Source organism: Echinops telfairi, unplaced genomic scaffold, assembly GCF_000313985.2.
Source record: "Echinops telfairi isolate 266 unplaced genomic scaffold, ASM31398v2 ScPeMD7_7457;HRSCAF=8495, whole genome shotgun sequence".
NCBI classification, from domain to species: Eukaryota; Metazoa; Chordata; class Mammalia; order Afrosoricida; family Tenrecidae; genus Echinops; species Echinops telfairi.
This window is the reverse complement of record NW_022111357.1, coordinates 21,765,229-21,787,934: the sequence shown is the minus strand read 5'-3', so window position 1 is coordinate 21,787,934 and position 22,706 is coordinate 21,765,229. Positions and strand designations below refer to the sequence as shown.

Here is a 22,706-nt window from a genome sequence, read left to right as displayed (position 1 = left end):
AAGTTCAGTAGGAATTGTTTTAATATTCTTAGCAACAAGGCCTCCTCTCCCCTTTCCATCTATCTGGTGTTTTCCTGTCCAAAGTTAATGAGTCCTCAATACCAAGTATCTTCATGTTGCTTTCACTCCCCGCAGAGCCTTCACCAGAAACCGTCCAGGCTTTTGCATCTTCCCAAGAAATGGCACTATGCGGAGGGCTCGCCAACATGTGTCCTCCCAAATTCCCACAAGAACATCTGTACAAATGCATAAAAATCTTTACACAAATTTTAACAAATCTGATGGAAAGCTGTAATAGGAATACCAGTGCTGGATTACTACAGCGATTGTCCAAGTTTTTATTTTATTTTAAAAAGTATACTTTTAATTCTAGGATATTGTTAGAATACAGATGTAGATAAACACTGGGGTAAGTGTAACCAATACCATAAGGGAGACTGCTCGAAATACTTGTTCACTCCCCCTCCACAACCATAGAACAGGCACAAGGTGTTCAGGGTATGTGCAGAAGCAGCCAGGGACTTGGGAGTAGAAGGGCATGCAAAAAGTATCAGCAAAGAGTTGGATGCATAACATCTACACACACAAAGTTCATTCCACACAGCAGAGGGGCAGCAGTTGGGAGAGAGAGAGGAGACAGAGTTAGTCTTGCCCTTGCCATTTGAACTTCCTAGAGGGCATGTGCATGTGTGAAGAGATGGCTGGGACACGTAAGAGCCTTTTCTCTCTAAGAAGCCAAGAGCAGCAGCAGGAACAAGTCTGGGGCCAGGAGAGCAGAGGAAGAAGGGGAGTAAAATACAGCTAGGTCATGGAGATGCGGTCTTCTTTAGCCACTCTCAAGCTGTTGCCAGCAGTGGCTCACAGAAGCAACAGAGAACTTGGAGATGCCTGCAAATCAGTGACACTGATGGGGAAAAAACATAATCAAGTTCAATCACCATGAACATGTAAGTCACCCAACAATTAAATCATAAACATCCGGAGTCTGCTAGTGTTTATAGCAGACATGATCCCTGCCCCAGTTTGTATTCAATTGGTCGTGGCAAGACAAAGAAACCCCATCGACAGATGGAGTGGTCCTTCATTTTTGTTACTTTCGAATTTTGGTCACTGGCCAGTGATTGATGCATGCTGTCCTACGTAGCCATGGGTCACAGTAAATCACTATAGCGCAATACCCAAGATAGTGGACCTGCTCCTTTAACACCAAGTCCCAAAGAGCTATGACAGAAGTAGCCTTTTAAGAAGTTCCAACAGTCCCAATAACGCACAGTAGAAACACTTTGGGGCACTCGCAAGAGGAAATATGTTATTCCAGGCCCATCTCGTGGACACCAACTCCCACCCCAAATGCTTGAATACACAGCCACATATGGGATGTTTCTCAATCACTATTCAGACTGAGATGAGAACTGACACTGCCTGGGCTTACATCAGGGCAGTTCTTATTTTAACCACTTACACTTGTAAGCTTAGAGGATGGAAATATATCCCACCTAGGTTTATTCATTCATTCTGAAAGGCCAGAGTTCTTCACTGCACATGAATGAAATTCAATCTGAGACTTGGACAATCAGCCTATTTGTATGGTTATTATCTTCCACGATTACTGATACATATAAACAAGTGCTTAGTTCTGTACAGACAGATCATATGCACACTGAAACACAAAACTAGTATTGATCTTTTTTTTCCCCCAGAGAGGGGAAAAAGAACATGTCACATTGGAGTTATGTCTGCAGTTCTGTCACATCATCAATACCACCCAAGAACATGCTAAATCTGTGGGACTGGTTTCAGCATTGGAAAACCACACAAATACAAATTGCACTGTATATACACATGCCCTTATGCAAGCTAAGATAAACACTGGGGTGTGGCTTTTATCAAATCCTAGTGTCAGAAGTAGGGAGAATTGATCTATAACAGATAGAGGAGAAAGACTATAGAAATCGCCTGCATTCCTTGGGAAGTGAATCTGTGCTTCCTTCCTTGATCAAATTCCACTCGTTCCTCACATGCTACCTTCACTGTACGAGCTTCTTTTCTGGTAGATATATTTCCTACAATGTCCCCTACATTGACTCCCAAAGAAAAGTCATACATGTTGATTAATGCTAACAACAGTGGGCACTGCTTGCTAAAGTCACCACCATTGACAGGTCCTTGGTCCCCAAACCTGTGTCTTATTTTTCCTCTCAATCTGTATCTTCATAAGAATGCCAGTTTTTGAAAGTTTAAATGGGAACAGTGAGAAGTAATGATCAGTGCCTTCATCCTGTAGACTCCTGGTCACAGGAAGACAGAAAGATACAAATGCACAAGCAACTCAAGTAAAAAGCCCTTTGCAAAACAAACAAACCCCAAACCCTTTGCAGGGAAAGAACGCATGTGCCTAATGAGTATGGTATGTGAACTGGTGTGGCAATTCAGGTAGACTCCCTGTTGCCTTTTTCCAAAGCAGCCGTGGCCACTCCGCTACAATCCCACATTTCCCTTAGCATAGTTCTTTGGGCCAAAGGATGGAGACACAACTTTTAAAGATTTGCTCCATTTCCAGGCCTGAGCATTCACCAGCCTTTATTCCCTGGTCTCCAGCTTTTTGTGAGGCTGATGTTGATGAAGTAGTTCGTTAACATTGAGTGACTAGAAATCACCATTTTGGAAGTGGGTCAAAATTCCAAATGGCTTGTCTTAAAGTTTTAAATTGTGGCCCACAACTAGAAAATTCAATATGGTTAAAACAGCTCAATCCTGAAGGAGCTCATGAATATATTAAAAAAGAATTATACCTCCAATTGAGTAGTTTTTCAGTCATATAATTTCAGGGCTTAGTCCGTGTGTACTCTCTTATGTTTAATCAGAGCTGAGCTACGGCTGAAACTCTTCTCACATTCGGTACATTCGTAAGGTTTCTCTCCTGTATGAACTCTCTGGTGCGTGATGAGGTTGGAGCTCTGGGTGAACCCTTTTCCACACTGCACACACTCATAGGGCTTCTCTCCTGTGTGGGTTCTCTGGTGTTTTATCAGGTCTGACCTTTCCCCAAAGCTCCGCCAGCACTCGTTGCACTCATAGGGCTTCTCTCCAGTGTGGATCTTCTGGTGGGTAATGAGGTGGGAGCTCCGGCTGAAGCTTTTTCCACAAGCATTGCATTCATATGGCTTCTCCCCAGTGTGGGTCCTCTGGTGCTGAGCCAAGTGGGAGATGCGACTGAAATTCTCCCCACACTCATTACAGTGGTATGGTTTCTCTCCTGTGTGGGCTCTACGATGCCGGACAAGGTCGGAGTTTTGGCTGAAATTCTTCCCACACTCATCACATTTGTACGGCCTCTCCCCTGTATGAACTCGATAGTGCTTGATGAGGTCGGACCGCTCACTGAAGCCTCGTCCGCATTCATTACATTCGTAAGGTTTCTCCCCCGTGTGGGTCCTCTGGTGCTGAGCCAGGTGAGAGCTCCGGCTGAAGCTTTTCCCACACTCCTCACACTCGTAGGGCTTCTCCCCACTGTGGGTCCTTTGATGCTGGATTAGGTGAGAGAGCCGGCAGAAACTTTTCCCACATTCATTACATTTGTGGGGTTTTTCTCCAGTGTGTATTGTCTGATGCTGAATGAGGTGAGAGCTTCTTCCAAAGCTTTTCCCGCACTCGTTACAGTCGTAGGGCCTCTCCCCAGTGTGTGTTCTTTGATGCTGAATAAGGTGTGAGCTCCGACTGAAGCCCTTTCCACATTCATAACACTTGTAAGGTCTATCACCAGTGTGGGTTTTTTGATGGCGATTAAGATCTGAGATCTGACTGAAGGCCTTGCCACAATGAGAGCATATATGGTATTGGATGTCTGTGTGGACTTCCTTGTGGACAAGCAAATCGGTGACTTGTTGGAGAGGATAGCTCACCCACTCTTCTGCTGTTAGATCTCCCCACTGCCTTTCTGATTGATCCCCACTTTCAAAGGCCTCTTCGCTTTCAGGAGTTTCTTCAGCAGTCCCAACTGGTCTTTCAGATGTGGTCCCAAATTCTACGTCTTCACTCATCTCTTGCTTTGTATTCACCTCGTTCTCACTCCTGATCTCAAAATCTGTAACAGAAGGTATATGTTAGTAATACTGGTAAAAGCACAAACACTTCTTTTATTTAAAAAAATTTTTTTTGTGTGAGTGAGTCAGTGAATGGGTGAGTGAGTGAGTGAGTGAGTCAGTGAGTCAGTGAGTGAGTGAATGGGTCAACACTTCTTTTCTTATGTATTAAGTTTTCCACATGAATGAGTGAGTGAGTGAGTGAGTGAATGGGTCAACACTCCTTTTCTTATGTATTAAGTTTTCCACATGAATGACCTCATTTATTATCACCACCAACCCAGGAGTCAGGCATTATGATGATCTCCCCACTAGGAATGAGAAAATCCATGACTCAAAGTAGGGAAGTGATTTGCCTAAATTCACGGAGTAGTAAGTGGGAGAGCCAAGATTCAAACCCAGCACTGTTTGATTTAACTCCATGCTCTCTAACACTACAGATGTTTTCTTTTGCAAACTGTACAGATTCCAGGTATTTTGAAAGATTCACCAGAAACAGAAAACATAACAGACTCTAAGTTTTCACTATGCGTTATTTGACATTAAAAATGGATATTAACTATTACCATACATGAGTATAAGCCGACCTGAATCTCAGCCGAGGCACCTAATTTACCACAAAAACTGCATTTAAAATGTGCTGAAAAACTCGGCTTATACACAAGCCTATACATACCTGTGACTTTTCAGTGTTTTGTTTTTAACTTTGTATTGTGAATTAGATGAAAGTCTATAGAATCCAGTAGCTTTTAAATGAAATTAGGGGTGAGAGGGTTAAAGAAAGCATGAGATTCCTATTTCAGAACATTCTTGCCAACGACTAAACATGTTTTACATGCAGTCTTCACATGAAAACAACTACAGTCCACAAGGAGCTTTCTAATAGACACTGCATTTCCTCAATTGTTTTTCATTATATGAAAAACTCAGAAAGAAGTTACTAGGTCGGTTAGGGGGAAGGGGCCCATGGTTAAATTAGTGTGGAAAAGGGGCATACAACACCATCATTGTAGAAATTCACAATGCCTTTAAAGATTAAGGAATTTGCAGGCAAAGGAACCTGGTAAACATTACTTGCTCACTTCTAAAGCCATTTGGGGCAAGACACTTCTTTTTATTGGGTGGGGACGGGGAAGCAGGCATTTCCATTTTCTTAATAAATGCTCTCTTGTTTGTGCTATAAATTCAATGTCAACAAGTCAATTCTGACTCACAGCGCTCCTTCAGAATAGGGTACAACTGCCCCTGTGGGTTTCTGAGATTGTAACTCTTTACAGAGGTAGAAAGCCTCAGCATTCTCCTGCAGAGCAACCAGTGGCTTCAAACTGCTGACCTTGCAGTTAGCGGACCAATGCATAACCCATAATGCTACAGAAATGCTCATTTACAATTATTTAATATTTTATTTGTTATTTTTGTTGGAACTGATACCTTGGTGGTGTAGTGGTTACGAGTTGGGCTTTGATCTGCAAGGTCAACCGCCAGAAACCACCAGCAGCTCTGAGGGAGAAAGACTGGGCTTTCTACTCCTGTAAACAGTTACAGTCTTGACCCACAGTGGGTTGCTATGAGTCAGCATTGACTCGAGAGCAGTGAGTTTGGTTTTTGTTGGAATGGGTAAAATATATATTTGGGAGATAGATTGTAATAGATTTTGAATGGAAGCTGCATATATGTTGGTTTTTTCCCAAGAAGAGATCCAAGAAATAGAAGATATTAGAGAGCCCAAGTTAACAAGGAAACCCCTCACAGTAACCTTTTGTTCTGGAACAGCTATGAGAGTAATGATGTCAGTAAAAGGATTGGTCCTAATAAGTGGCAGAAGACCCAGACTATTGTTAACTTCTGTCAAGTACTAACAAGAGAGGAAATGAGTCAAAAGGATATTCATTTTGAGAATATACTTATTCTAGTTCAAAACCAAAGGAGAGCAAAAACACAAGTTTGCAGACTGAAAAAATTAGCTTCCCTCTCAAATAGAATTTGTGATCACATTTAGTTCAAGTTTCTCCTGAAACAACATCCAACAGATTTGAAATCTATAATCAACCCAGAAACATTTCTAGGCAAGGTTCTACTCTAGATAATGCAGGGCCTGAAGCAAATCCAGGGCTCAGAAGCCAATACACACACAGAAAGTATGACCCTGGGTCGGAACCCCCTCATCTCCAGTGGCGCAGAGTAACCATTTACGGGCCATTTATATCCTGGTAAGCACCATTATGCCAGACCTGTTTGGTCAGTGATCTGTGCAAACAGGCTGGCGAGTCAGAAATGACTCAGGGCCCAAGAAATATGAACAGTTTGAAAATGTGCAGAAACAGTCTTTCTTTAAGGACAATCTGACTTGAATGTTGCCACACTCAAAAATCTGTCTGCAGTCTCAATCCAAACCAAAATCCAATTAGGTGCTTTGAAAATTAACCAGCTAGGTTGTGCCATCTTGACACCCTCTCAAAAACCTGGTTGGTGGTGGAGGAGCAGTGGTGAATAAAGGTGGAATCCTTACCTAATGAGACAACATTTCCATAGTTCTCCTGCATGACATCCCTGTAAAGGTCCCTCTGTGTAGGGTCTAGAGGTCTCCATTCTTCCCGAGTTAGGTACATGGCCATATCTTCAAATGTCACCGGTGCCTGAAATAACACAAACTCGTTCTCTGGTAGGGGTAGGCATGAGGGTGGGGGTGGGTGTTAATTCCAGCTTTTCTTCTTGAAATTAGAGACATAGCTAGAGTTGGCAAGCAAAATGGTATTAAGTCTGATCTACGGAGTTGCAAAAAGGAAGTACAATGAGGCGGGAAGCCTGAGCTGATTGCCCTGGCCCTATGGGCAGACATCCCGGCCCCACCCCGCAAGCTTAACCTCTAGCCATACTGTTCTTAGAACACATTTAGCTCCAAACATGTACTCACGGTGTTCCCCTTTTCCAGGAATATCTTTCTCAGACTAGCGAAACTCCACTATTCATGGCCCCGCCAATGCCAACTGTGCTTAATGACCGGCTCCTCCCGCCCCTTCCACTCCGCTCCTTCTCCCGGCGCCCTCCACCCCCGACCAAATCAATCGTCCCACCTGTCCGTTCCTACACCAAATGGTATCACGTTGACCGAATGCATATGCCTCCCTACAGATTGTGGGCAGGCCGGGGAGGACCCGTCTTGTCCATCTTTTGCTTCTTCGGTATTAAAAGGCATCCAGCAGGCGCTCAATGAATGCCAGTTTGTGGCGACGTTGGCCTGATACTAAGCCCTGGAGGCAGAAAACCGATGCGAGAGCAATACTAATCCCAGGGAATTTCCTGCAGAGGTTTTGCAGACTGCAGAAACGCCGGGGCGAGGTGGGGAGGCAGAGGCAGGGTCCAAGAAGCCCCGGCTTACCTGGGACCCAGCCATGAGCAGGGTGGCTGCCATCTCGGGTGCAATGGGTGGGCCTCCCGGGAGAGACAGCAGGAAAGGCAGCGAGCAGACAGCACTGAAGGAGGCGAAAAGCAGGGCGTGAGGCACAGAAAACAGGCCCTGCCCACTCCCCAGGGCTGGAGTTCTGGCCGCCAGACGTGCGGGGAGGGCGGGACGGGCTTGCACCCGGGCCGGGTCCGTCTCCTCCCTGACCCTCGAGCGAAACCCGCCCTCCGCGTCTCCGCCACAGCAGGGTGGAGGCACTGCTGGGATCCAAGAGGACAGCTCCCTAGCTCGGTTCCTCCCCGGCCAGGGGTCAGTCAGGCCGACGCTGTCTCCAGGAGGAGGCTCTCAGCCCAACCCACAGAACGCCTCTGCTCGTCCATCCCGAGGCGAGGCCCTTTCCGGCAGGTGCGTCAGCCAATCCGGGAGTGAAGCAGGCAGGACACCCAGCCAATTAGAGGGCCGGACGCTAGGCCCGCCTCCTGTAGCGTGGCTGTGCACAGCCATTACGCCCGCGCCTGCCCCTGTGGCCTGTCGGGAGTTGGAGTCCCGTCCCGGCGTACAAAGGCCGGACAGAAGCCAAAAGCCAAGGAGGAAAAAGAACAAAAGGATGAAGAAAGAAGCACGTCCTCCTAGCGAGGGCGGAGGCGCTTTACGCTCTTCTCTGGGGGACCTCCAGGTCCAATTACGCCGAGCAAGCTGCCCTGCCTTTCCTTGTTTCCGTAGGCGCTTCTGAGTCGGACCGTCGCTGCGAAGTCAGGCCCAGTTGAGACAGCGATGGAGTTGAGCTCCGCTGGGATTGGTCTTCATTTGACAACCCCGGCGTGGGGGTGGCGGGGTCGGGGGAGCGACAGTCCCTCACTCCGCGAGAGTCTCCCGCCGCGCTGCAACTTGGCGCCCCGCCCCTGCACTACATCTCCCGGCAGCGACTGCGGCATGCGTGCTCTTCTACGAGACTACAACTCCCAGCGGGCGCTATGCCGCGCCTGGCTCTCGTGGACGGAGGGCGTCCAGATCTGACAGTGTCCTGGCTCCCTCGCTGTTAACCCTGTCGGAGCGGCTAATTGCGTCCTTCTCTAGCACAGCGCCCCTTGAGGGGTGGCCAGAGACGTGCCCAGCTGACGGGAAACAAGTCGGGAGTGGGGTAGGGGTGCAGGTATGCAAAGCGGAGAGAACCAGACAGGGCAGGGTGCAGCCATCCCTTATCCCTTTAGGGTCTGTCAGCAAAAATTGTTTCTGGCAGCCTCTACCACTGAAGGGCCGAAGACCAGCGGGACCTCAGGATGTTAGCAGCCCCTGACCAGCTGAAGGTAGGAAGCTGAAAACCCTAGCTGGGGATGCACAGACTTACCTCCTGGGCTCACCAGAAATTCAGTAGACCTCGGAGTCCAAAGATCCACAGGGTCTCAAATAGATCCCAGAACTGCAGACAGTTTTCTGAGACCTCGCGTTGGAAGAGATCATAGAGATCACTGGCAGATCCCGGAGAACTCAGATCTTTTGCGAGTCCGTCGATTTTCAGGCACAGTCCAGGGATCGGAGGCTACTCCCACGGACTCACAGATTCTGACACTCCGGCAGCTCAGAGAAACCACAGGCTCGTCGGCAGATCCCCGAGACCACAGCTTCTGGCCAAGAAACACCACCAACAGCTAAAGTTCTGAACGGAAGGACTTGCAGCCTTTTCTGCTCCCTGCCAACATGCGGGAATTAGACAATGGAAGCTGAGCACTAGGGAAAGCATGCATTCTGCGCGGGGAAGAGCTCTGAGCTCGCTGTAGCCTGGGAGAGGGAAGTGATGGAAAAAGAATATAGCAGCTTATTAGGGACTCCCACCCTCTTCATGTTATAAATATCCCCAGAACCTTGGCTACATGCCCGGAAGCCTGTTGTCTCTGACTGTACAGGAGCCTTCCCTGCCTGGGCTGGGAAAGGGGCTTTTCTTTTGTTTTGCAGATACATCCACCCACTGAGTGACTACTTGAATATATCCCACACACACGCACACACACACCTGCTAACCTAACTCCAGGCCATATTTATATTCGTGAGTGTTCTGTTCCCATTGCCTCGTTATTTATGGGTAAATTACCCAAGTGTCTAAAGCGACTAGGATCCCACCCGGCCATGAGACAGACTCCCGACTCCCACACCTCTGCTACATTGCTTCCCCCAACAGGCACTTGAAATTCTTTAGATGCCATGGAATTGTCCTATCCTCCCCATTCTAAAATTGACCTGGGCACTACCACAATGGAGCCCGGGGACGGTCCTGCAGGAGAGTTTCCTGTGGATCTCAAAGTCAGAGAGACCTGATTTAGAATCTAGGTTGTCAATCCTTTGGAAAGCCAGGTATTCTCTCCAGAGCCATTTCTTTTTCTGTGCAATGGGGATAACCACGTCTCTGGCGGCGGTGGAGGTGAAGACCGAGCACTAGCACTGCACACGGAGTGAACCCTGATGACGACAGCCTGTAATAACAGCTTTGGTGGCAGGGGAGACTTCCAGAAAGCCCTGTGGGTGTCTTCAGCAGCCCCGAAAATCACAGATTCCTGAGTGTCTCTGCTGAAGAGCTTGTCCGCACATTGTGTTTCTGCTGCAAATCTAGAGAGAACTGGAAGGCGTGCCTATTTGGTGTGAAGAACCAGTAGAGCAGAGGTACTGGAGACTTCAGGCTCCGTGAAGCCTCCAGGCCAGGGGTTAAGAGCCAGCCTCTTAGGAACAAGGGGGAGGAGAATCAGTTCAGGCTTTGGCTTTGTAAAGCAGGTTTCAACCAGACCTAAGGCGGAAGTGAGGGCCTGAGCCCCTCATCCCAGCAGCCTCCCTTTTCATCCCTTCTCTGACAGATTGCTTTGTAAACTTTTCTTAGGCCTCTTCTCCCCCCTGTTGCTGCAGTGCTTTAAAGCCCTTCTTTGTCCGCATGCTTTTTCTTTAATTCCTCAAGCCTGCCTGGGGGCAGGACGACTCTCCAAGCCCAGCTTGGCTGCTTGCCACCCTCTGTGAGTAAAGGCTTTGCTCTTTCTTCACCTGGGACCCTCTCTAGGGTGCGGCTGAGAGGCTGAGAGTGGACAGCAAGCCTGACTGCATTTGGAGCCCCAGGGGTGGGGGGAGTGGGGGCGGGTGAGGAAGAGGCGGGAGGAAAGACAGTGGCCAAGGGGCTTCCTGTTGCAGCCTTCAGCTGGGCTCTGGGGTTGGGGTCACCGGAGGAGGAGGTGGTTTCCTGCTCTATTGTTTGGGACTTTAGTGTTCCTCAGGAATCATTTACTGTTTGTGGATTTTAAATTCCAACCTGTGAAGCTGCCCTTATTCCCCTCATTCAGCAAGCAATGAGCACCTACTAGCGCAGAGGGGAAAAGACCCAGAGAGCCTTTGGGGCTCCATTTTAGGCTTTTGACGTTTGGTCAGATCTGCTGACAAATTTGATCAAAGCCCCTCCTTGTGTATCCTTGAGCTGTGTCCCTTTGCCAGACCACCATGCCTGTGGAGTGCATTGTCAGTGATGATATTTTAGTAAAGTTTATCCTCGTGTGACCAGCACAATTCTGTGCTGCTTTTGATGTGAGAAGCATTTGCTTGTTCAGCATTTAAAGATATGGCTTGGTTGTTGCAATCCTGTTTGTCATCTCTTCATTTCCAAGTATCTGAGGAACCTCCCATCCAGGCTTCTCCATCTGAGAGACCCTGCTCGGATCTGCGATGGAGGTTCTTCACTGCCCAGGAGGGTTAGGGCAGGGAGGCACACACGACATACATGCAACGGTCCCTGCCAGGCCCCATAGCATAGAGACGAATGAGCTAGTCCACACTGAGGAGGGTGTGGGCTCAGAGCTGAGGGTGAGAGGGAGGCCCCACAGAGAAGGTAACTCCAAGCCGGCTCCACATGACCGCATATGGGAGGGAGAGCATTGCAGACACTGAGAAGTGCATGGGCAAAGGCACGGAGGTGTGAAAGGACAGAGCAGGGTCCAGAAGGGCCAGGATTGCCTATGGCTTCAGGGAAGAATGTGGGGATGGAGCAGCAGGACCAGGAAGCAGAGCAGGGACAGTCCCTTAAGTCCCCTTGCTTGTGTGCGGGCATGGCCCTGCCTTTGGCTGGAGATCAGCAAAACGTGATGAGTTGCAGATGGAGGCGGCCTGAGGTCTGGCCTAGGGGGAGATGGACTGATTGCTCTGCCAGATGAGGAGGGGCTAGAGAGGATGGGCAGGCTCAGATCTCCTGCACTTCAGTTGGTTTTCGCCCAAACCAAAAAAAAGTCAATATTTGCATTGCAAATGTCCAACAGTCTTATTATTTAAGGCCATCAGATGGGCCCATGTTCTCAGCATGCTTACTGTGCCCCTATTCTGTACCAGACACTGAGCTGGGCATTATAACACGGCTCCTCACAGTGACTGCCGGGCTGCTATGAGGCTGACATGTGAGAATGCCCGCAAGACACAGTGAGTGCCCTGCTGGCCACAGAGGGCCTTGGTATATGGTGGCCATTATGGTTTCTAAGAAGCTGAAAACCAGACTCCCTGCCATCGAGTCAGTGCCAATCACAGCAAGACTGGCTCTTTGCAGGAGAAGAAAGCCTCATCTTTCTCCCGAAGACTGACTTTAGGTTTTGAACTGCTGACCAATCCAATGCATAACCAGCAGGGCTTCTACAGGGAGTGTGGTAAAGTATGCAGAAAAAACCAGTAGAAAGCTCCACTGGGCAGAACTTTCATAGTACACATTCCCCCGCTAGGCAAGCATCTATCAACCCGCTCTGAGTTAGTGCTCCCAGCGATGTTTGTTGCCTGGGAAGGTTCTCTCTGTCACAGTGAATTTTTTCATAAAAGCAGTTTTGCTCGAACTTCGTTTTTTGTAACGGCTGATTTAAGAGAACAGCGTGCAGCCGCGAAATGTTTCTTGCATGGGGAAAATGTTGCAGAAACTGTTGTGATGTCGAAAACCGCTTACAAGGACAATCCTATGGGAAAAACTCAAGTGTATGAGTGGTTTTCTCGTTTCAAAAAAGGTGAAATGTTGATTGATGACGAACCTCACTCTGGACATCCATCACCTTCCAGAAGGGATGACAATGTTGACTCGCAGTGCATTTGGAGTTTGTTCCAGTAGGTCAGACTGTTCATCAGCTTTCTGTTTAGACCACGGGTGCTCAATACGTCGACTACGATCTACTAGTCGATTGCAAATGTAGTGTGGGTAGATCGCATGGAATTTAAAAAACAGATGTAAGCCTATCATAAATCCCATCCCTTAATTGATATACAGTGCAGCCAAACAGATGCAATCTTAGGTGTCAAACACATGCGTGAACAACTGTAATAAGTGAAGCAAAACTGAAAAGCTAAGTTATTGCTAATTTTTAGACCTTTTTTTCTCTCTTAAACATAAGAAAGGGTATTAAAATGAGTGGGGGAGCTGGACCAAGTAAGAAGACAAAAACCTATCACTTTCATAAGAAATGGGAGATTTTGACACTACAAGCCGACGTTCAGCTGAAGTCCAGAGCGCATGAACAGTTCTGGAACTTACTCGCACAGGGAAAGTACCCAAACATGAGAAAATGTGCTACCTCCTTGACTGCATTCTTCGGCTCTACTTCTTTATGTGAGTCAGCCTTTTCCCACATAAAGATCATTAAGTCCAAGTACCGTTCCACCACGACTGATGATCATTTGGAATGTGCTTGAGGCTGGCTGTCAGCAGCTACTGTCCGGACTATGCATCCCTGGCTCATTCCATTCATTGCAAGTCATCCAAGTCAACTCAGGTAATGTCAAAAAAATGTACATAGTTAATTATGCAAGGTGCATAAACATACATTGTAAATATAAAGAATTCTCAATGCATTTATGAATAAATGTAATAAATACATAAAAATATGTTTTGCATTTTTGTAGTTGGTAGATCATTTTGATTTGATCACTTTATAAGTAGCTCACATGCTGAAAAAGTGTGAGCACGCCTGATTTAGAGGTTCTGAAATGATTGCATAGCAGGGTGGGACAAAAAGGGCCTGATTTGTGGCAGATTGTGGCTGGTTTTGCCATCACGACAATGCACCTGCTCACGCAGCCATCTCAGTGCACCAGTTTTTGGCAAAACAGCATGCCTCTCTTGCCCTACACACCTTACTCACCTGACCTTGCGCCATGCGACTTTTTGTTCCTGAGAATCCAGAGGCACATGAAAGGACAGCAATTTGACAATGTAGAAGAGGTGAAGAAAAAAACACGAGGGAGGTGCTGTCAGCCATCCAAATAGATGAGTTTGAAAAATGTTTCCAAGAATGGAATTGCAGATTTGACAAATATATTAAGTGTAATGGAGAGTACTTTAAAGATGAAAAGGTTGTTTTGTTTAAAAAATGTAAATATATAGCTTTGAAAAAAATTCTGTTTTGTGAGGAGCTACCTCTTGAATATCAGAGAGGCTCAGAGAATGGCCAGGGGCCTGAGTTCAAATCCAGGTTATATCTCCTAGAAGCAAATGAGTGTCTGACACCTGATTTCCTCAGTCCCTAAGAAGGGTGCTAGCAGTTGACTCCATAAGGTTCGATGAGACAATCAAGGTCTTGCTTATGCTCCAGGTAATGACCATAGCTGGCACTGTATGTTAGCAATGACTTGTGCCTTCTTTGTATTAACTGAGAGCCCTGGTGGTGTAGTGGTTACATGTTGGGTCAGCAGTTAGAAATTACCAGCCAATTCTCGGGAGAAAGATGAGCTCTCTACTCCCGTAAAGATTTACAGTCTGGGAAACTCACAGGGTCACGATGAGTCAGCACTGACTGGATAGCAGCGAGTTTGGTTGGGTGTATTAACTGAATGAGTTCTCACAAGAACCCTCTCAGCTGACCCAGCTGACCTACTGCCCTCGAATCGATGCTAACGCAGGATCCCTATCAGACAGGGTATAACTGCTCCTTAGGGTTTCTGAGACTATAAATCTTTTTAGGAGCAGTCAGCCTTATCTTTTTCCTGCAGAGTGGCAGGTGGTTTTGAACAGCTGACCTTGAGTTTAGCAGCCCAGTGTTTAACCCACTGAGCCACAAGGGCTCATTCCCTTTGAGCTAGGTGCTATTATTATTACTACTACTACTTTATATATGCAAGAAACTGGCACGGAGAAGTTATATAATGTACCCGGCATACCTGGTGAGTGCTCAATAATTAAGTCATACAAAGAAACAGTAAATCATCACAGTAGAATACAGTTCTTACTGTGAGAATTTCACAGTGCTGTGAGAAATTTCCACTGCCTGGAAGAGTAAGTCTGAGAAACCCATAGGGCAGCATTTCTCGACCTTCCTAATGCCTTGACCCTTTAATACCGTTCATGTTGTTGTGACCCCGCCCCCCCAAACCATAAAATTATTTTCGTTGCTACTTCATCACTGTAATTTTGCTACTGTGATGAATCAGGCAACCCCTGTGCAAGGGTCATTTGACCCCCAAAGGGGTCGCAACCCACGGGTTGAGAACTGCTGCCATAGGGGCAGTTCTGCCCTGTCCTATAGGGTCGCTGTGAGTTGGAGTCCACTGGATGGCAGTGAGTTTGGTTCTGGTTCGGTGAGGTTGGGGGGTTCTGGTGGCGCAGGGGGGTTGTGTGGGCTGCTAGCCACAGGGAGAGAGAAGGCTGTGCGCCTGCATAGAGTACCAGCCTCGGGAACTCTAGGGCGTTTCCCTGGCCTGTGGGTCACTGAGTTGGAATTGGCTCAGTGGCAGTGGCTTTTTGGTTTTTTTGGGTGGGGCGGTGTAGAGGGGTCTTGGAGTTTCATTGGACTTGTTTGGATGGTAGTGAGGTTTTGTGTGTGTGTGTGTGTGTGTGTGTGTGTGTGTGTTGAGAAACCATCGCCGTGGGTGGTGAAGACGTCGTGGAAGTGACGTCTTTTATCTGAGGAACGGGTAAGACTGGAGAAGGGCAGGTGAGGAGGAAACCAAACAGAGAATTACTGGTGGAAAGGCCCAGCCTGTGTTCAAGAACAGGGCAAATACTTCCCTTAGGCGGGAGCTTAAGGGACAGCATTCAGCTGGAGATAATTCACCCGATAATGGAGGGGACCTTTGAAAATCAAACCAGAGTTTGTATTTGGATATCAGGTGGAAATCCACTGAACATGATTGCGGTAATGATATGCTTGGAGCTATACGGGAGACCAGATGCCAGGATACCTGTGCCAGGAGGGAGTGCCTTTGAGCTGGGAGACCTGTCAGGGTAGGGAGTGGGAGGAGGTTGGACTCGGCAATGTGAAGAAGGGACGAGAGAAAGAAAGGTTAAAGATGCTTGTAAGGAACAAACTAGTTGACATGAACATACCAAGTGGGGCACTTGGTGATGTAAATGCTGAGCTCAAGAGAAATAGGTGCTAGCACCTTGAGTCTGGACGAGGCTGCTAAGGCAGACTTTTCATCTAGATCACGTGCGCGGTCCCTGGAGCCTTTGGAAAGGAGCCCTGGTGAGGCAGCTGTTAAAGGTCAAACCTGCCAGCTGCTTCACAGGAGCAGTCTGCTTTCATGAAGATTCGTTTTGGAAAGCCTATGTATGGGCAGTTCTAATCCATCCTGTAAGATCACTGTAAATCGAAGTCAACAGCAACTCGGGGGAGGGGAGGGCCTCCTTTGGCCCTAGGATTTTGAATATACTCGTTTTCAAGGTCTTTTGGTCCTAACGTTTCTGGTAAGACCTGCATCTCAACCATTGCATTTCTCTTCTCTTTCCTCTACCATCAGGTAACAAATTTCCCCTCCTCTGGCACTCTTCCTGTGAGGTGGGGTGGTGGTGTAGTTGATGTGAGCCCATTGCAGCTCACCCATCCTTCAAGGAGGGAATTGGGCGTAAGCCATGGGTTCCAGCCAGCAGTGTGTGCAAAGGCCCTGTGGCAAGCAGTAGCACAGCAAGCTATGAAGAACTGAGAGCAGTATAGGATGTGGAGGCAAGGCAGAGGCCAGCTCTGCAGGACCTATGGGACAGGTCAAGAGCAATGGGGACAATGAAGCTTTAGAAGGGTGTAAGGAGTGGAAGTGGGGGTAGCTGTCACAATCATATATGCCAGTTTGGAACGGGTGTGTAGTGGCCAACGGGGGAAACCAGTTGGCGGGTACTAATTTCAGCTGCTGAACACACGCTGGCCTAGTCAGGCTTTACTGTGCCCTTTGCACGGGTAGATGTGTGCTGTATAGACATGCAGACTTTGCCGGCTTGTCCTTTTACTGCTTAATCTGACTCATCTTCTTTGTAAACAGTAAGGTTATTGAGGGCAAAGATTCCATTTATTTTTTTCACTTAAGCTCTAAATCCCTAGGACACCAGAAACGCAATTAGACCATGACGACTGAACATCACTTCAGGGTGGCAGCTTGGAAACAGCTCCAAGAACTCAAGCGCATGGCACGATTACGTGGACAGCAGCTGCTATTTTGTTCAGCTTTTCGTGTCCAGGTATTTGGGAGGAGGATTTGATCTACCGAGGGAAACCTGGGCGTCTACGTTCTTGCTAAGGAACCAGAAACATCAACCGCACCTGGCAGTGTTTGGAAATGAAACCCCTTAGGCCCCCATTCCTGGGCCACTGAATCAGAGTCTGCTTTCAACAAGAGCTTCAGGGCATTCCCATCTATAGTCAAGATCAGGAAGCAAGTAGGGACCTCAATGCCAGGGATGGGACGTGGACCTCCAGTGTGGCATTTATTGCATCTTGGGGTGGAAGGCTGTGCCTCTGGCTTATTTCCTGCCAGGCTGTGCATTTCTGAAGGCAGGGGCTGAAACTGTGATAGCCGTGGCTCTCTACACAATGATGAGCAGCAGCAGCAGACCTGGCTTCCTAACCTGGCTCGGCCATTGATGCGTTGTGTGTTAGTCTTGTATCTTCTGCCAGAGGATTTTTGATCCTTCCAAAAGACCCCGAGTCTTTCCAAGCTGAAGCAAATGGCATCTATCTATACACATTTCATTTACAGGCTATAGCTACAGGGGGAGGCACCTGGTGGATGGAGGGAGAAAGGGACTAACCAGCTCTAGAGTGGAGAGATCCAAGGTATAAAAGGAACTTTCAGACCTTAACAACTGATAGCTACCCTAACTGCCCTAGGGGTGAACCAAGCCAGCCAGAATTCCACCGGCCTCTGCACAAGGGGTCCAAGAGTTCACAGGTCCCTTGCGCTTCAACGATGAAAGGAAGCAGAGTCCATGTGGCTAGCCTGAGGCTACCCAAAGACCCAAGGCAGTCATTAGACCAAGATCAAGGCTTCAGAACAGGGCCATCAGATCTGCCCCCAGGGGTTTTCTGGAAGGTTCTAACTTTGCCTGAAGTTCCTATCAACTGAAAAAGCAAGCTAATGCTGTCATGGGAGAACATGGCAGGGTCCCTATGTGCTGCAGGCTTCCTTTAAAGTTCAGGCTGTCACAGATGGAGCTAAGAGGTCTGGGGTCTGGGCAGGTACTGAGCCTCAGGGCCTCCTCGGGGCCAGGTACACAGAACTCCGCTATACTGCTGTACTCTCTGCTTGGCAAGCCTGACTGAGCTCAAGAAGGATTTGTTCCCTGCTTAGAGAGACCCGGTCTGGAGTCCTGAGACATCCCCAAAGCCAGCTAGTAAGAGGGGCCAACAGAGAGCTTGGAAGAAGATGAAGGGCCAGAATTATTATTTCTAGCAGACAGTCCCATCTGCTTTGTATTTGCAGTTGTGGAGGTGGAGTGAGGAGGGGTAGGCTGTGAGGTTCAGCTGTGAGGGAAGGTCTGCCCTCCTCCTCACCAGTGAGACTCTCCAGCTCTGAGTGTTTGTAGACCGAGTTTTTCCAAGAGGTCTGTCAACACCAACTCTTCACATCTTGACCGTAGTGGGCTCCCCCATTGGTCAATTGTTATTAATGTGCAAGGACATCATGCTTGTCAAAGTGGAAGGGCAGCGACAAAGAGGAAGGCCCTCACGAGATGGCTTGACACAGTAGCCGCAACAGCGGGCTCAGGCAGGGGAAGAAGTGTGGGGATGCAGCAGGACTGGGCCGTGTTCTGGTCCATTGTGCCTAGGGGTCGCTGTGGGTCAGATTCAATTGGATGACATCTAACAATAACAATTCCTTTGCCCCTAATGACCCCATTCAGAGTGTGTCATTTTACTTCATTTCACGTTTTATTTTGGCTCCAGTCCCGATGGTTGGGGTTGAGTGCGTCCTTTGCGCTTTTCCCCGCCGCGGGTCACTGGGATCCTGGCTGGTGGGAGCTCCATCAGCAGAACTGCAAAAAAACCAGAAAGCAATGGTGTTTGAGCCGTTTCCCCGTGGCCCACAAGGAGGCTGTGAGGGGACATGAAGACGAAGGTGGGCCGGAGACCGAATCCCAGCCCTGCTATATTAGCTGCTGCGCGACCTCGGACAAAGCACTCGTCTGGAAAACGGGAACAATAAAGCCGGCTAATGGGAAGGCGACAGTAAATGAACGGAAGTCCAGTGCCAGGCACTCAGGGCCTTCCGTCCCTGGTCAAGAACGTCCCTGTGATTAGACTTCAGACACCCACACGGCAAGGACCCTGCCGGAAAATGGCAGAAGCTGTGCGGCTGCCCCTCGAGTGGTCCTTCCTCTCCAACTCACAGGCACCAGGAGGAGCAGCAGGGTCAGCAGCACACCGAATGCCCTTTTCCAGATCACCACCACTGCCGCTGCTCTCGGTGAGCAGGGCGGACTGACCATTTCACAGCCGCCCTTTGAGGTGGGCGCGAGGATCACGTCCAGTTTTCTAAGGAAGGAAACGGCCCAGGGGTTAAGTGACTTGCCCAAGCGCTCATAGTCCTTGCAGGTGACAGGCTCCAAATAATAAGAACAGTGGTTTCTGAGGACCAAGCACCGATGTGCTCGGAGGTGCCTTATGCAGTTGTATAGGTTGTTCACTGAACAAGGGAGCCTGGCCAAAGAGAGGCAGGTTGGGGCTGAGATCCACCTGGCATTCTGTTGGCCAAGCTCTGTACCCTGACACAGGCTGGGCCTGCAGGGAAGGACACCGTTTTCTAATTCAACAAAGGCCCCCAGGAGCTAGTCCAGGCCCTGTTCACATAGTACCGCAACAGTCCTTGAAACAGCTTGTGGGTTGGAGATTAACACCCTCATTATAGATGAGGGAAACGAGGGCTGTATGGTGACTTAGTGAGTGGTAAAGCTAGGGTTTGGGTCTGACTCCGAAGCCCATGCTCTAAACCATTCGACCACTGGACTGGCCCCCACTCTAAGGGCTCGGTAGGTAAACATAGGAATGTACATAAGCATCTGGCTTGCACCTTTAATAATACAGCAGTTTCTAAGGAGGCCTCAGCCCCTTAGCCTGGTGCAGAAAGTCAGTCAATCCAGGATCGAAGCCATCAGGAATTGGAGCATTCTCTTTGGATGTTCCCAACCGTGTGACTTCACGCTCCCTGTTTACAACTCTTTCTGTACTTAGGAGCCCTGGTGGTGCAGTTCAAAACCATCAGTGGCTCTTCGGGAGAAAGATGAAGCTGGTCACCCCTGTAAACATCTACACCCTTGGAAACCCACAGGCAACAGTTCAACTCTCTCCTACAGTGTTGTGGCGAGTCAGCGTTGACGCGATGGCAGCGAGTTTGGGGTTTGAGTAGTCCCATCTGCTTGTCTGCCAGTGAAGCAGTGTTACAAAGGAACACTCCTCAGAGCTGTTTGCACAGTGTGCGCAGATACCACCGTCTGCACATCCACCCCAGGAGAAGGCATTTGCTGCAAGAGGTGAGTGACATGTTCACGGTCACACAGTAAATAGGGCAGGTTAGGGACTTACCACCAGGGTTCTCCATTTCCAATTCCATGTCCAGTCTCCAGCTCTTGGCAAACCTAGTACCTTCCAACATTGGGAGCATCTGCACTTTGTCTGGATGACCCAGATTCACACAGCACAGGTGCAAGTTGGACGCTACTGGAAACTAACCTAAGTCGCATGACCTCACTTCTTTCAGAAGGTTTGGCAGGGAGGAGCACTCCAGGAGGAGTCTTGCTTGGCTCCTAGGCCTGCAGAGGACATTTCTGCCTTTGCAGAGGGCAGAACGCAGCCTGGGTGACAGGCCTAGGCACTGTAACACTTTTTTCTACAGCTGCCTTCAGAAGAGGAGGGTGACCGCTGACCCAGCTCAGCCTTCCCAGGTCTGTCATCCCCTCCAGGAAATACATCTGTGACAGCACTTTGCAAAGAGCTGTGGTCCCAGAGCTTGCTTCTCTGTCAGTCTGACTCCATCTGTGATCACCCTGTGATCCACTGGGCTGCTGCCTCCACCCCAGCTGGGGGCGTCTCAGAATGAAAAGATGGGCATGCGTCCCCTCTCCTCCCCGCCTACAACTTCTCTCTGGCCGAGCTGGGCTGCGGGCAGACTTACCCCTTAGGTAAGGCAGGAGGAGAAGCCCTGGTGGCACAGTGGTTAAGCTCTCCACTGGCAACCAGTAAAGTAAAGGCCTGCCGATCTGCACCCATAAAGGCTACAGCTGAGCAAATCCTGAGCCGTTCTACTCTGCTCTACAGGGTGGCTGGGAGTTGGAATCCATTGGATGGCACACATGTGGGGCAGTGTCTGAGGATGATGGGTGGGAGAAAAATACAGACCTTCCAGCGATTGCCGCATTCATTGCATAAGACAAAGGTAGTCATTGGCTCATCAGCGCTGCGTGTTTGCACCTAAGAGAGAGGGGACAGCTCATGAAGTCACTCTCCTGCTCTCGGACCTGCCACGACTCCCACTGTCTATGGAAGAACTTGGATTCCCATCCCACAGGGATGCTTCTCTCATCACCGAGGTCCCCTGGTGGGGGGCTTTCCTCTCCTCTCGCCACTGACTCAGTGCCAGGATCACCGGCTCCACCGGGCCTTTTGCCACCCACCCATCCATCCTTATTCACCCTCTGAATGGCAGGACACTAGAGGTGTGCAGACTGCACCAGGTGACACCGCCAGAGGGGGTGACAGACACCCAAGGGGCTGTCTATAAAATGTTTGTGCAGTTATTTCTGCAGTACTTTATTAAATTTCATAAACATGTCCCTGGAGGTAGCGATACGAACAAAAATCTATTTGCTCAGCTCAGCTGACATGTCTCAATAAGGCAGAAGTCTATGCCAGCTGCCTCTATGGGTCTCCTAATATGCTCTGTGAGTACTGGGGGTTACGCGACGGACGGTGACTCAAAAGGTCTGGACACCCCACCCCCACCCCCGCCGCCACTCTGCAGCAGACAGAGGAAGCAGTCTGCTGACAGCCTCGGAAACCATGGGGCCATTCCACGCTGCCCTACAGGGGCACTACGAGTGGGAATGGCCTGGGTGGCAGTGGCTTTAATGCACTGTGGCCAAAGCTATTGGTATTACCTACTGACACGTGGCTTTGCCGGCAGGCCCGACAATCGCACTGTCATTTTTGTTGCTGCCAGTGGTTTTACCAACTCTTCTGGTGAATATTGGGGCAATCAGTATTCCTGAACCTAAATCAGTAACTTCTTGAGAATTAAAAGATGGAGCTAAAATTGTTAAGGGCTTCCACTCAGTTACTAATGTTGTAACTATGTTATAATTCAATGTTGAAAGACTTTACAAAGCAATTTTGTTGTTATTATTTCATCTGAGCAATATTGCAGATAAGCAATTTCTATTTACTATATATTATTCTATGATTACAATGGCTCATAGACTTACTAAAGATTCTGACTCATTCCCTTGTGGAGGAGATCCGTGGGGGCAGAGGACCCCAACCCTGGGGACTCAACACTGACTTCTAGGCTTGTGTCCTACAGGATAGGGGCCCTCACTCACCCTGGACGTACTCCATCAGACAAGCCTTACTACTCGGAACCCCATCCGTAGGGATCCCCTAGCCCCTCTGATTTCCTGGAGGCCCAGAGAGGAAGAGAGACGTGAAGCTCACTGGGGCTGCTGACTGTCATTTTCCCAGTCTCTCACCCCTCAACCATCTCATAGCCTTTGAGGTGAAGGAACAGGGGTTTCCTACAACCCCAGGGGGCTCCCGGATGGACCGGCTGCAGTTCAGCTTCTCTACTGCGGACGGACGGGGTGGCAGTAACACGCTGGCCCTGAGCTGACGCTCAGCTCTGACTCTGTAAGCTGGCAGTCGGTGTTGTGAGGGAGTCCCCTGGCTTATGAGTCTGCCAGGAGCACTGCTCCGCACAGCTTGTCGCTGCTGTGCTTTGACTCCTGTGACAGAAAGGGTGGTGGCGGGGCTTCTTGGCGA

The 22,706-nt window shown here is 48.9% G+C and overlaps 2 protein-coding genes across 5 annotated transcripts in view; both read right to left on the bottom strand.

Moving 5' to 3' along the window:
• Window positions 1-318: 318 nt before the first annotated feature.
• Window positions 319-9,241, bottom strand: ZNF436 (zinc finger protein 436). Of its 4 annotated transcripts, none has more exons than XM_004705116.2 (4): window positions 8,834-9,241; window positions 7,462-7,555; window positions 6,592-6,718; window positions 319-4,084 (listed from the first exon to the last, which is right to left on the bottom strand). In XM_004705116.2, exons 2-4 carry the CDS (start codon window positions 7,492-7,494, stop codon window positions 2,832-2,834), a joined length of 1,413 nt encoding a protein of 470 aa, XP_004705173.1. In that variant the 5' UTR covers window positions 7,495-7,555; window positions 8,834-9,241; the 3' UTR covers window positions 319-2,831. The 4 variants fall into 4 exon arrangements, with proteins under 4 accessions (XP_004705173.1, XP_045155092.1, XP_045155093.1 ...); XM_045299157.1 differs by having other exon boundaries at window positions 7,462-7,514; XM_045299158.1 differs by lacking the exon at window positions 7,462-7,555.
• Window positions 9,242-18,584: 9,343 nt separating this feature from the next.
• Window positions 18,585-22,706, bottom strand: part of TCEA3 (transcription elongation factor A3) — a 35,772-nt gene continuing 31,650 nt past the window's right edge. Inside the window, exons 10-11 of the mRNA XM_045298857.1 lie at window positions 21,072-21,143; window positions 18,585-18,712 (exon numbers count right to left, since the gene is read on the bottom strand). Of these exons, the coding sequence (XP_045154792.1) occupies window positions 18,704-18,712; window positions 21,072-21,143 (81 nt within the window). The 3' untranslated portion in view covers window positions 18,585-18,703. The remainder of the gene's footprint in view (window positions 18,713-21,071; window positions 21,144-22,706) is intronic.